The sequence below is a fragment of the Delphinapterus leucas genome, chromosome 11 (assembly GCF_059928025.1).
Source record: "Delphinapterus leucas isolate spDelLeu-1000000601 "Yukka" chromosome 11, BTC_Dleu_Yukka2, whole genome shotgun sequence".
Classification (NCBI taxonomy): Eukaryota; Metazoa; Chordata; class Mammalia; order Artiodactyla; family Monodontidae; genus Delphinapterus; species Delphinapterus leucas.
Genome location: NC_143139.1, coordinates 88,701,876 through 88,715,891, shown reverse-complemented (window position 1 = coordinate 88,715,891; position 14,016 = coordinate 88,701,876). Strand labels below are relative to the sequence as shown.

At 47.3% G+C, this 14,016-nt stretch overlaps 1 protein-coding gene across 2 annotated transcripts in view; it reads left to right on the top strand.

The window, feature by feature from the left end:
• LARGE1 (LARGE xylosyl- and glucuronyltransferase 1) overlaps positions 1-14,016 on the top strand; it is a 590,997-nt gene that overhangs the window by 553,272 nt on the left and 23,709 nt on the right. The window contains exon 12 of one of the 2 annotated variants that reach the window (XM_022599798.3): positions 872-1,150. The exons of the other annotated variant lie outside the window; for it this stretch is intronic. Coding sequence (XP_022455506.1) covers positions 872-1,150 — 279 coding nt within the window. The remainder of the gene's footprint in view (positions 1-871; positions 1,151-14,016) is intronic. 2 annotated transcript variants of the gene reach the window in all.

The following is a 14,016-nucleotide window of genomic DNA, read 5'->3' as shown; positions in this document are numbered from 1 at the left end:
AAAATTGCCTGGTGCCCTGGAGCAATAAGCGCTCTGAAAAATGAAGACACCGTCACCCCAGGCTCACTTCTGTCCCCAACATTCACATGGGTTTTTTTCCTTGCCTTTGCCAGACACCCAAGAGTATTATCTTCTCACTGTCTTCAAAGTCCTATCCAGAAACCTAGCCACACACATTTGGTGCAAGTCCAAGAACCAAAGCTGACTGGACCTCTAGAGCCTCAATTCCTTCATCAGGAAAATGGGAGAAATGACAGATGAGGCACAGGGTTTGGGGGAGAATTCTGGGAAGTGTCTGGTGCATAGTAATGAGTCAGTGATTGTGGTTATTATTACTCTTGTTTTTACTGTTTGTTTTAATGCTCCTTGTAACTCCGTTTGGCTAAATCTCCTATGGCTGGTCCCTGCTTCAGGAGAGTGGGAGGGCTGCTGTACACCTTTGCTGAGGGAGAAGGAAAGGTATAGGAGTTTTAAGCTGGAAAGGGATCTTTACATCATTTACTGTATTTTTTCCCACCCACTGTTGAAAAGAGGAGTCTGAAAAGAAAAAGCTTAATATAGTGGGATGTGACGCTCTCCATATCACCCCTCTGGGTGGAAGCATTCAAACACTAGACACAAAAAGGGGAGTGGTATTGTGCCCATTTTACAGATAAAGGAACTGAGGTTTGGTTATTGGCCTCCATCACACAGTGATTAACATTTAGAGCAGGGGTTTGGATTTGGAGCTGACTGACCAACTGTGGATGGAGATGGAGTTCCCCAGCCCCAGGCTAGCGGACAGGACAATGCGCGGATACACAAATGACACCTGTAGATGCAGATGAGGCCCGCGCATGCGCGGATGGGTCAGGTGTCCCGTCTCTTGCAGGCTCCAGATGCTCGAGGCCATCTGCAAGCACTGGGAGGGGCCCATCAGCCTGGCCCTCTACCTGTCGGACGCTGAGGCCCAGCAGTTCCTCCGCTACGCACAGGGCTCGGAGGTGCTCATGGGCCGCCACAACGTGGCCTACCACATCGTGTACAAGGAGGGCCAGTTCTACCCCGTGAACCTGCTGCGCAACGTGGCCATGAAGCACGTGGGCACGCCCTACATGTTCCTGTCCGACATCGACTTCCTGCCCATGTACGGACTCTATGAGTACCTCAGGTGAGGACCCATGGGGCTCAGGCGCGGGCAGTGCCAGGGCCAAAACCCCCCTTAGGATCGTCGTCTAGTCCAGTGTTCCCTCTGTCAATGGGTCAGCCAAGACCCAGAAGGGGAGAGCACCTGCCCAAGTCCACCCATAGATAAATGGCCCGACTGCCGGGTTTGGAGGGACGGTTAGGCTATCAAGTGTCTGCATTTTTACGATGATCAGACTAGAACCCCAGGTGGCCTCATGAAATGTTTATGGCAGAGCTTGGTCCAGGAAGCATCTCCTGTCTCCCAGTCTAATGCTCTTCCTATAGCTTTTATGAAAACATATCATTCCTCTTGCAATTTTGGATCAGACAGCCTTCATCTAAACATTCTAGAAAGATCACTGCCTTTTCTGGAAAACAAATCAAAGCGGTGGTGATGGCGAACATTTATTGAAGTGTTCGCTGAGTGTCAGGCACTGTTCTGAATGCATGACAAGTGGCATTTCATTTCCTCCCCTTGCGGAGTCCCTGCCACGGGTACTATTATCATTCTTTATGTTCCCAGCGGGAGACTGGGAGCGAGATGGGGAGCTCACACTAAAGTGGGAGCTGGGGTCAGCCGGCCTGACTCTCTGTGACTGCATCCAGCTCTCCCCATGGTGGGGGGGGGGGCAGGCAGGCGTCCAGCAGCTGGGGAGAGCTCTCAGGTTGTTGCGTTTATTATGGAATAACAAACCATCTGAACTGGAAGGGACTATGGAATTCACCTAGGCCAAAAATCCCCACGTGAGCAAACTAAAGTCACAAGATGTAAATGGTCAAAATTCGTTTTAATCCTTTATCACTGTCGTTTGTCAACATGAGTTATCTCTGCTGTCAAGTGAGTACCTTCCTGATCCAGGTACCATGAGGGGTGGTTTGCATATATTAATTGTCCTGCTGGAGCCACACTTCAAGCCCAAAAGGCAGGCATGGTTACCCCCTCCCTTTTATTGTGGTGAACGGTGAGGCTCAGAGAAGCAAAGTAACCTGCTCAGGTGCACCTAGGCTGCTCCGGGATTTGAACCAGTATCTGTCAGACCCCAGGTCTGCAGCCTGCCCTGCTTCATACTTGTCTGGGTGCTCTGGGGTCTATGACTGTCCCAAACAGAGCAGGGTCTGAATTCTCTGTCTCCTGGTCTCTTGCTCTCCCCCACTTCCCTCCCTCTGTGTGTGTGTGTGTGTGTGTGTGTGTGTGTGTGTGCGTGCGTGTGCGCGCGTGCGCCTGTCTCTGTCTCACTCTCAAAAGAGCTCCCACAAGAGTCTTCAAACCTTTGGTACTAAAGCCAGAGCATGGATGTGATACGAGCTCCCCCCATGCCCTGCTCTCTAGATCAAGGGAAGGCAGACTGTTCTCTGTCCACTGTCTGAGTCAGGTTTCCTTCCAGGGTTATCTTGGGATGCCATAGCATCAATCTCTCCCCTCTGAGCAGGTGGAGTCCCTTCCAGACTGTCTTTATGAAGAACAACAGGTGATGAGAAAACCGTAATGCAAAGAGTCATGCACCACAATGTTCATTGCAGCTGTATTTACAATAGCCAGGACATGGAAGCAAACTAAGTGTCCACTGACAGATGAATGGATAAAGAAGATGTGGCACATATATACAATGGAATATGAGCCCTAAAAAGAAACGAAATTGAGTTATTTGTAGTGAGGTGGATGGACCTAGGGTCTATCATACAAAGTAAGTCAGAAAGAGAAAAACAAATACCGTATGCTAACGCATATATATGGAATCTAAAAAAACAAAAACAAAAAAACGATTCTTATGAACCTAGGGGCAGGACAGGAATGAAGACGCAGACGTAGAGAATGGACTTGAGGACACGGGGAGGCGCAAGGGTAAGCTGGGATGAAGTGAGAGAGTGGCATGGACATATATACACTATCAAATGTAAAATAGACAGCTGGTGGGAAGCAGCCGCATAGCACAGGGAGATCAGCTCGGTGCTTTGTGACCACCTAGAGGGGTGCGATAGGGAGGGTGGGAGGGAGACGCGAGCGGGAGGGGATATGGGGATGTATGTATATGTACAGCTGTTTCACTCTGTTATAAAGCAGAAACTAACACACCACTGTAAAGCAATTATACCCCAATAAAGACGTTTAAAAACAACAACAACAGGTGAGCGACCCCGAGTCAACATAACCCTCAGTCAGGGAGGATGAGAGGTGTCTTCCCAAAAAGCATTGGCTGTGGTAGGGAGCTCTGTGAACCCTAACTCCTGACCCTGCAGGGACGCCAGGAATGGAGCTGTCTTCCAGCTCCAGCTGGGCCTTGGGATACCAGTGTGTGGAGTGAGGGCGCCCCCGTGTGGCCAGACAGCACTTTCAGCCCCTGATTCCTGTGAATTGTGAAACCTCTGCAGCTTGCAGCATGATGACAGGCTCTGGGTGTGTCGGGCGGGGCTTTCAAGGGAACAGACGGTAGGGGTGAGGGCTGCTCTCCCCCAGCAAGAGAGAGTCTTCGCTATTGGACCACAGCCCACCTTCTGGGGCTCTTCTGCGGGAGCACCCGCAGAGACTTCCTTCCAGCTAGTTGAAGGTGAACTGGCCCCACCTTAAAAGTCTGTAGTCTCTGCTCCCCCATCCAAAGACTATAAAATTTTGCCTCGTGGGCCTCGTGATTTGAAAAACATTACACGTGAACAGACTGCGTTTTATGTCATCTTCCTATGTTTTATTGATCAAAGACGTCAGTAACTGCTAATCATGACCTTACCCAACGTGAGATAACTGGTATTGCCCATTAATTAACATTTCCTTACTACACAGTCACCTGAAGTTTGAGTTGGCCTTTAGCCACCTCCTCACAAGAAGGTATGTGGTTCCCCTCACGCATTTTGAAATATTGCAGATTGCCCCTGAAACCCCATTCCTTTCTTCACAGGCCCTATGGGAGTCCAGAGACCCTGAGTTGAGAATAACTGATCTTGTCCAGTGTTTTTTTACTGCACATGTGAAAACAGACCAGAGAAGCAAAGCGACTTCCATCTAGAGTGAAAAGATAGCGGGACTTTCCGGATTCTTTCTTCTCCATCCATAGTATCCATTCATTTAGTGAGTAACCATTTACGAGGCACCTTAGGGGCCCCCACATCTGTGAACCACACAGATAGGATCTGTGAATCCCAGAGGTTTAGACGAACAGGAATGACAGTTGAGCAAAGACGCAGACTCCTTAGGTACTGTGATGGGTGTGTCCTTTCCCAGGGTTTTCAGCCTCATCTCGGGGGGAGGCAGTATAGGAAAAGATGTACTGAAGAGGTTAGATCTAAATGGAGGCCTGAGGCTGAGCTGGAGTTTGCCAGGAGAGGGGACGATGTTCCAGGTAGAGAGAGAGATCCATTCTGGAGAGGCAGGTGGCCAGAGCCCTGATGGGGAGAACAGCAAGAGATGATGTGGCCAGAAATGTAAGCCAGGGTGGGTCCCTCAGGACTTCTCATAAAATACGCTAAGGAGTTTGGGCTTTATGAGGCGGGGTGGGGGGGGTGGGTAATGGAAGATCCCTGAGAGAATGGCATGATTAGATGTGCATTTAAGGAAGATCACTCTTGTTGCATCAGGGAAGGATCACAGTCAGTAGGGCCAGAGGAGATAAGTTAGGGGACTCTTGTGTTCATTCTGGTGAGAGATGTTGGAGGCCTAGTGAAGGGATCAGAAGTAGCGGCAGAGACAGGTAGATGGACCAGAGAGAGATTCTGCAGCTGAAATCAGTAACTGTCTGCAAAGGTGGCTGGGCTTTGGAAGCAAGACAGGGAACCTCTTTCAAATGTTGTCACCTGAGGCTTCCTTTTCAGAAGCCTGTACCTGGAAGTCCTGCCTGCTTTGGCCTGTGTCTCGTGCCCGCCCCCTCTTGGTCTGCTGTGCCCACGTCCTTCCCGGACTAAGCAGGATATCATGGCATTGACTCTGAGTGTCATGGTGGACAGGCACCTGCTGCGACCCTGGTTCCAGCTCGCACTCTGTGCCCTAAAAAACTGTGTGACTTCCAACAATTCTGTTTTTTTCAACCTGTTTCCTCATTGTGAAATGAATAAGTGGACTTACATCAGGAGTCACAAACACACATGCCTGCTGGGGCCAGGACCTCGGCCTAAAGGAACCAAGGATGCTGACTACAATTCACTAGGGACACTGGAGCCCCCATCTCAGGCAGCTGCCACCTCTGCGTTCTGATTGTGGAATTCTTGCTCTGGAGAGGGGAGAGGGCAAGGCGAAGGTCTTTATATTTTTCAAGAGGAGCTAGAAATCTGGATTTTCATGTTTTAATTTTTAGTGTTGACAACTAATTTTTTAAAAAATTTAAACACTGTTGAGTCAGACCAAACATGTCTTCAGGATGAATAGACCCTTCTCATCCCCACAGACCACCAGTTTGTGACCTCTGACCTTTTTTAAAAAAATTTTATTGGGGTATAGTTGATTTATAATGTTGTGTTACTTTCTGGTGTACAGCAAAGTGATTCAGTCATACATATACATATATTCATTCTTTTTTAGATTCTTTTCTCATATAGGTTATCACAGAATATTGGGTAGAGTTGCCAGTGCTGTACAGTAGGTCCCTGTTGGTCATAGTAGTGTGTGTGTGTTCATCCCAAGCTCCTGATTTATCCCCCCCCCTCACCTTTCCCCTCTGGTAACCATAAGTTTGGTTTTGATGTCTGTAAGTCTGCTTCTCTTTTGTAAATAAGTTCATTTGTATCTCTTTTTTTCATTAGATTCCACATATAAGTGATAACATATGGTATTTGTCTTTCTCTGGCTTATTTCATGTAGTATGATAATCTCTAGGTCCATGCATGTTGCTGCAAGTGGCATTATTTCATTCTTTTTTATGACTAATATTCCATTATATATATGTATGTACCACATCTTCATCCATTCCTCTGTTGATGGACATTTAGGTTGCTTCCATGTCTTGGCTATTGTAAATAGTGCTGCAGTGAAAACTGAGGTGCATGTATCCTTTCAGACTATGGTTTTCTCCAGATATATGCCCTGCCCAGGAGTGGGACTGCCAGATCATGTGGTAGTTCTATTTTTAGTTTTTTAAGGAACCTCCATCCTGTTCTCCATAGTGGCTGTATCAGTTTCCATTCCCACCAACAGTGCAAGAGGGTTCCCTTCTCCACACGGTCTCCAGCATTTATTGCTTGTAGACTTTTTGATGATGGCCATTCTGACCGTTATGAGGTACTAACTCATTGTAGTTTTGATTTGCATTTCTCTGATAATTGGTGATGTTAAGCATCTTCTTATGTGCTTTTTGGCCATCTGTATGTCTTCTTTGGAGAAATGTCTATTTAGATCTTCTGCCCATTTTTTGATTGGGTTGTTTGTTTTTTTGATATAGAGCTGCATGAGCTGTTTGTAAATTTTGGAGATTAATCCCTTGTCGGTATGACCTCTGACCTTGATCATTTCTAGGAACTAGAATTTTGAGAACTGGTAAGGAATACGATTCTATCAGAAGTCCCAAGTAAGCGTGCACTGTCCTTTTCATGTGAAGATAACCATACTGACTTGCCATTAGCTTAAGGAAAAATTTCTTCTGTGTGAGGTAAGTGTTATTACAGGTGACCAAACCGAGGCCCCAGAGAGGTTAAATCTTAGGGCCAGAGGAGGAAGGTGGCCACCCCTCTACAATAGCCTGCTTATTAACGGAAGGGGCTAGATCCCTCCCAGAACCCAGGATACCGGAGCAGGCTGATCGGCAGCCCTTTGATTAGACCCCCAAACACTCACCCATATCACCCCTTTTGGGGAGCCTACTAGGTTACCAAAAAAAGTTCAGCATCATAGCTCCCTGAGCAGTTGCTTAGCAACCAGCTATTATCATAGCGAAAACAAACAGATCAACTGGAAAATAATGAAATCGGTTACATGCATGGGCATAGCTGCAGAGTTTCACTAAAATATCACTCCCACCCCTTCACCTGTGTCTTCTAAGAAATGAGGGTGGAGGGCTTCCCTGGTGGCGCAGTGGTTGAGAGTCCGCCTGCCGATGCAGGGGACATGGGTTCGTGCCCCGGTCCGGGAAGATCCCACATGCCGCGGAGCCTGCGCGTCCAGAGCCTGTGCTCCGCAGCGGGAGAGGCCACAACAGTGAGAGGCCCGCATACTGCAAAAAAAAAAAAATGAGGGTGGAGATGTGCAGCTTTTACTCCTGATTTCAGAAATGTCAAGTGAAATTCAGCAGGCGTGGCAGAAGTCACGCAGACCGGCCTTTGCCTGCAGGTCTTACCGTGCTTGTCAAGGATGTGACTCGGGGTTGCTTATTTCGTCTCCCCAGTCCTCTGCTTCCTCAGTTAGTAAAGGGGCTAGTAATAGCTTCTTGCGGGGGTCCAGTAGGTGTTCAACAGAAGTTAATTTTCTGTGCTTTGACGCTCAGAACTGAACGTCTTTGCCAGGCCCCCGCCCATAACCCCCACTGTTGTGAACTGCCACCTTCAGTACAGCCTGGTAACTTCATGTAACTTTTTTTTTTTTTTTTTTTTAATGAAATGAGAAACTATATACTCGTGCTCATTCACTCCAAAAACTATTGAGTGAGCACCTACTATGTGCCAGTGTGCTGCATTGTGACAGTGCTGTCTCTGGATTCGCTCGACCTGCATCTCAACACTGAGCGCTCCTCACTCAGCCTTTACTGGACCTTGGGAAAGGTACTTAACCCTCAAACTTTGCACCTATGAAGTGAGGATCATATTCTTTCTTCACGGATCATATTCTTTCTTCACTCTTAAGGTTCTGGGGAGGTTAAATGGAATAGTACTTGGAAAGCACCTAGCACATGCCTGGCATGTTCTACATTCCACAGATATACACTGTGTATCTGCCATGACCAGGCTGTGTTCTAGGCACTGGGGCTTTCACGGTGCATAGCACAGGCCAGGTTCCTGCCCTCATGGGGTTACATTCTAGGGGGCACTCCAGCTGCACGCACTGCTGTTGCTCTTGTCATTATCAATACAGGTACAGAGATAAAAGATACGGGAGCTCAGACTCACAAGATGACGACCCAGCGTGGGTGGGCTGGGAAGGCCTCGAAAATAGGTGATAGCTCAGTTCAGGCTTTAAGGACTAATAGGTATAAAGGCATGAAATATCTTGGCATGTTCAAGGAATGTTCCAGAATGGTAGAGGCCTAGACAGCTCTGTCAGCTGGGACGTCCCACATCCACGAGACTGGGGCAGGTTTCTCGCCTCTTTCTCTAACCCAGCAGAATCCTCACCTTTGTTCAGTGCTTGAAGCTTTAAACCTCTGTGCTTTGCTTTGCAAATGTTGCCTCGCTTTCAAGGGGACAAACGTGCCACGTTGGTTGAGACTATATCCTGAGAGCGCACAGGAGTGACAGATTCCAGTTTCATTGAGTTCTCTGCAGGATGACATCTAACCGCCCTCCCCCATCGCGTGTCCCCTGGCACATGATGGCGGCTCTGTAAACACTGGTTGAATGAAGGACAGAAATGTGAACAAGGCCAGGGACAGGTGGCGCCAGGCGAGGCCGACTGGCTGCTCGATGAGGGACATTACCAGGTGGCATTCCCTTGTGTACATTCGTCATTTTGTTTCTACTGTAACATTTAACATTTATTGAGCACGTATTACAGGCCAAGCGCTGTTGCAAGCACTTTCGCGTGTATTTTGTCATTTAACCTCATCACAGTTCATTTAACAGATGAGATGCCTGGGTGAAATAACATGCCCACAGGCACAGCATCACTAAGCAGACATCTTGCTTATCCTGGCTTATCCAAAGGCATTCTGTGCTTACTGTTTTTATAATATTTGTTTGTTTGTTTTATTGAAGTGTAGTTGATTTACAATGTTGTGTTAATTTCTCCTGTACAGCAAAGTGATTCAATTATACATATATATTTACATTTTTATATTTTTTTCCATTTTGGTTTATCACAGGATATTGAACATAGTTCCCTGTGCTACACAGTAGGACCTTGTTGTTTATCCATCCTGTATATAATAATTTGCATCTGCTAACCCCAAACTCCCACTCCCTCCCTCCACATCCCCTTGCCCCCTTGGCAACCACAAGTCTGCTCTCTATGTCTGTGAGTTTCTGTTTTGTACATAAGTTCATTTGTGGCATATTTTAGATTCCACATATAAGGGATATCATATAGTAATTGTCTTTCTCTGGCTTATTTCACTTAGTATGATAATCTCTAAGTCCATGCACGTTGCTGCAAATGGCATTATTTCATTCTTTTTTACGCCTGAGTAATATTCCATTGTATATATGTGCCACATCTTCTTTATCCATTCCTCTGTCCATGGACACTTAGGTTGCTTCCATGTCCTGGCTATTGTAAACAGTGCTGCAATGAACATTGTGGTACATGACACTTTTTGAATTATGGTTTTCTCTGGGTATAGGCCCAGGAGTGGGATTGCTGGGTCATATGGTAGTTCTATTTTTAGTTTTTTGAGGAACCTCCATACTGTTCTCCATAGTGGCTGCACCAATTTACATTCCCACCAACAATGGGGGGGGTTCCCTTTTCTCCACACCCTCTCCAGCCATTTGTTTGCTGTTGTGCTTAACCTGTTTATTGATCCAAACGCCTGATGGGCTGATCTCTACCATCATCGTGATGGCCATGATCATCCTCACAGGTCGTAGTTATCAAGTGCATTCTATGTGTTGAAGAACTGTCTTAAGCTCTACATGAGATAATCCATTTAATTCGTACAAAACCCCACAGCCCAAGTCCTAATACATCCCCGTCTCAGAGAGGATAGAACAGTGGCACAAAGATGTAACTTGCTGGAGAGTACGAGCAGGTGAGTGTCCAGGTAGGGCCTGAATCTGGGCAGGCTGCCCCAGAGCTGCCCTCTGAACTGCAAAGCTCTTGATGGCCCCTCCAGTTAACCTCCAGCTCACAGCTGACCCGGGGCAGCACATAGAAAGCACCGCTGGATGTTCAGCCGTGATTGCTAACGGCAAACGGGGCAGTGGGGTAATTAGATAGGAATGAATGAGGATGTTGAGAAGGACATGAGATGCTGACTGTAGAGTCCCTGGCACAGAGCCGGGCACAGTCAACGACAGATTTTTCTTTTATTAACATGCCCCAAAAGCTCATTCTTAGCTTCTCTTTCCTTCCTGCCCCTCCCTGCCTGACAGCTTCTCCCTCTGGATGTGTTAATGCCGTCAATTCAGGAACCACCCAATTTTGCTGGCCCTGGGGGCCCCCCAGCTCTCAAGATGACTCTGCCCCTCTCTGCCCGCATCCGTGATGTGTCTGTCTTACGGTGCCACTCCCTGTAGGCAGCTTTATCTCCCTCATTTGCAAGTCCTTGCTGTTGTCCACACACACCTCCTGGAATCCTGTCTGCTGGGAACTCATTTCCTAGGCAGCTATAATAGAATCTTAGCAAACCCCATTATCTGGCCTCCTGTGCAGGGGAGTGCAGCAAGGCCTGGGACGGGCTGTGCCCAGGTCTGCCTCCACAGCTACCTGAGAAGATGATAAGCACAGCTTAACTCTGCCCCCTCCGCCCTCTCTGCCCAGAGGTAGGTCGCTAAGTCCTGAAAAGTGTTATTCAGATGATTTCCCATTGCTCTGGTTGGAAGCCATGATTCTATCTGGTACTCTTGAAGGTAGGCAGTGTAAGGGGTGGGGGGTGGGGCAGCTGGGGACCAGGGGGCTTCTCAGAGCCACAGACACACATGTACACGTGCACACGCACCTATCTGTGCTTCTCACTGGTTGCTGGTATCTGTGGCCAAGGTAGCCCTGCTGCTTCTCACCAGCTGCCAGCTTGCTCCCTGGTTCTGTTTGCACCGCGCCCACATAGTTCCAGGAATAAGCTGAAATCAGAAAGGTACGGGGGAATCTCAGCCTTCTCTTCAAATAGGGATCACCCCAACTGTGCCCCATCTACACCTCGTGAGCCTCGTGGGAGGATACGAGGGTGAAGGCAGCCTGTGCAGGCTGAGGAAGGGAGAGAGACGTTTACAAATACCCTCCATGCACCTGGTGGTGTGCTAGGTGCTTGACAGATGTTTTTCGGGTTTTTTGTTGGTTTGTTTTGTTTTGGCCATGCTGCGCTGGCATGCGGGCTCTTAGTTCCCTAACCAGGGATCGAACCCACGCCCCCTGCAGTGGAAGTGCAGAGTCTTAACCACTGGACCACCAGGGAAGTCCCCAAATGTTATCTTCTTTAATCACAAACGTTATCATTTTTTAAATGCAAAAGATAAACTTGATCAAAAGTCGTATGTATTTAAGTGGCGGAACTACAGTTGCCACCCAGCTCTGTTGCTTCCAAAGGGCCCTCTTCACAGTACCACCCTCTCTCTCACCTAAGACAACTGCAAATTGATTCCTTCATTCCCTGCGTATTTACTGCTTGCCTGATATGTGCCTGACACAGTGCCAGAGCTAGAAACGTAACCATGAACAAGGCTCATCCTTGACCTCGTCAAGCCTAGCAGAGCTGATAGGTACATAAGCAGGCACTCTGCATGTTATTACCACTGCCACCACCCGCCATCCTCGGTGAGCAAAGAAGTCCAGGACGATGCCCACCATCCCTAATCATTAGAGAAATGCAAATCAAAACTACAATGAGGTATCACCTCACACCTGTCAGAATGGCCAGCATCAAAAAGTCTACAAGCAATAAATGCTGGAGAGGGTGTGGAGAAAAGGGAACCCTCCTACACTGTTGGTGGGAATATAAATTGGTACAACCATCATGGAGAACAGTATGGAGGTTCCTTAAAAGACTAAAAATAGAACTACCATATGACCCAGCAATCCCACTCCCGGGCATATATCCAGAGATAACCATAATTTTATGAGATACATGCACCCCAGTGTTCATAGCAGCACTATTCACAATAGCCAAGACACAGAAGCAACCTAAGTGTCCATGGACAGAGGAATGGATAAAGAAGATGTGGCACATATATACAATGGAATATTACTCAGGCGTAAAAAAGAATGAAATAATGCCATTTGCAGCAACATGCATGGACCTAGAGATTATCATACCAAGTGAAATAAGCCAGAGAAAGACAAATACCATATAATAATCACTTATATGTGGAATCTTAAAAAATGATACAAATGAACTTGTTTACAAAACAGAAACAGACTCACAGACATCAAAAACAAACTTACGGTTACCAAAGTGGAAAGGAAGTGGGGAGGGATAAATTACGAGTTTGGGATTAACATATTCACACTACTATATATAAAATAGATAATCAACAAGGACCTACTGTATAGCACAGGGAACTCTACTCAGTATTCTGTAATAACCTATATGGCAAAAGAATCTGAAGAAGAATGGATACACGTATATGTATAACTGAATCACTCTGCTGTACGCCTGAAACTAACACAACATTGTTAATCACCTCTACTCCAATATAAAATAAAAATAGGAAAGTCCAGGACGAACCAGTCCCAAAGAAGATGTAGCCCCATCATCAAGGGGGACGCATCAAGGCCAACAGAGGTGGGCAGGGGAGGTGCAGGGAAGCAAAGTTCTCTAATTGGCTGCACGCAAAGCCTTAAGAGAAAGCGTGATACTGTTCTGGGGTTTCAGAAACAGACAGGCACTCCAGCACAAATTTCTTTCCCTCCTCCCATTCCTTGTAATATAACCTTCCTGTGAGTGAGTCCTGGGAACTTGGATGAGCATCGCTTGGATTCCTTACAACACAGGGTTGATTAAACAGTCGGCTCTCTGACATTTGATGCCGTGGACATCTGAGGCTCAGAGAGCCGATGTCTCATTCTCTCCTGGCATCCTGACAGCAGCCCCAGTGCCTTCGGCTCCATGGTTCCGGGCAGTTTGTCACCTGTCAGCACCAGCCTCAGCCATTCATTGCACCAACACAAAGAAGTCAGCCCAACCACTTCTGTTATAGGAGTGGAAGCTCTCGTGTCTAGAGAGTGAGGATCTCCCTCCCTGCCCAGGGAGTAGGGGCAACAAGATGTGTCCAGACGGTAACCAGCAGCAAGAGGGCTGATGCATAAAACAATTACCCTGATCAAAGCCCAAGAGGGTGGGAAGATGTTCTCCAGAGTTCTGGGACCTTGTTCTAAAGCTAAGGGCAGCGGGAGTGGTCTTTAGCACCAAGTGCAGAGAAAAGTCAAGAAAGATGAGAATGGAGAAGTCTGTTGGATTTGACAGGGGACATTGCCAACCCTGGCCTGATCCAAGGAGGCAGACTGTAGTTGTTAGAGAAGCTAGTGGATGGTAAAGAAAAAAAAAAAAAAAAAAATCAGTGCAGGAGGCTCAGTAAGCCAGGAGGTCAACACCCGTCTCTGCACGTCCAAACGCTACCTGTGTTCTGGCCTCTGCCCAGTTAGCTGCTACAACGTGGGATCCACCATTGGGATGCCATGTAAAGAGCATCCGCATGCAGGCTGCAGCCTCCTGCCATCTCCCTCCATCCCCTTCCTAACCTCTCCCACCAACTGCCTTAATCCATGAGCTCCAAGAAGCTCACTGCTCTAGCTGCCAAGTCACCACATTAACAGACTTGGTCCACATAGATCCTGTGATTATTGATCTTGCCAGGTTATTTCTACACTGGTGCGGCCTTAATTCATAAATGATGATTTTATCATCATCATCATTTGTTGTTTTAAGGCAAATTACTTAACCTCTCAGAGTTCGAATGTCTTCTTCAGTAAACTGGGAATACTAGTACATATGTCATAGTATATCAGCAATGATTCAAGGAGTAATGCCTATAAAGTGCCTGGCACAGTGCTTGTTACTGAAACGTTGCAAGCACTTTTTTTTTTTTTTTTTTTGCGGTACGCGGGCCTCTCACTGCTGTGGCCTCTCCCGT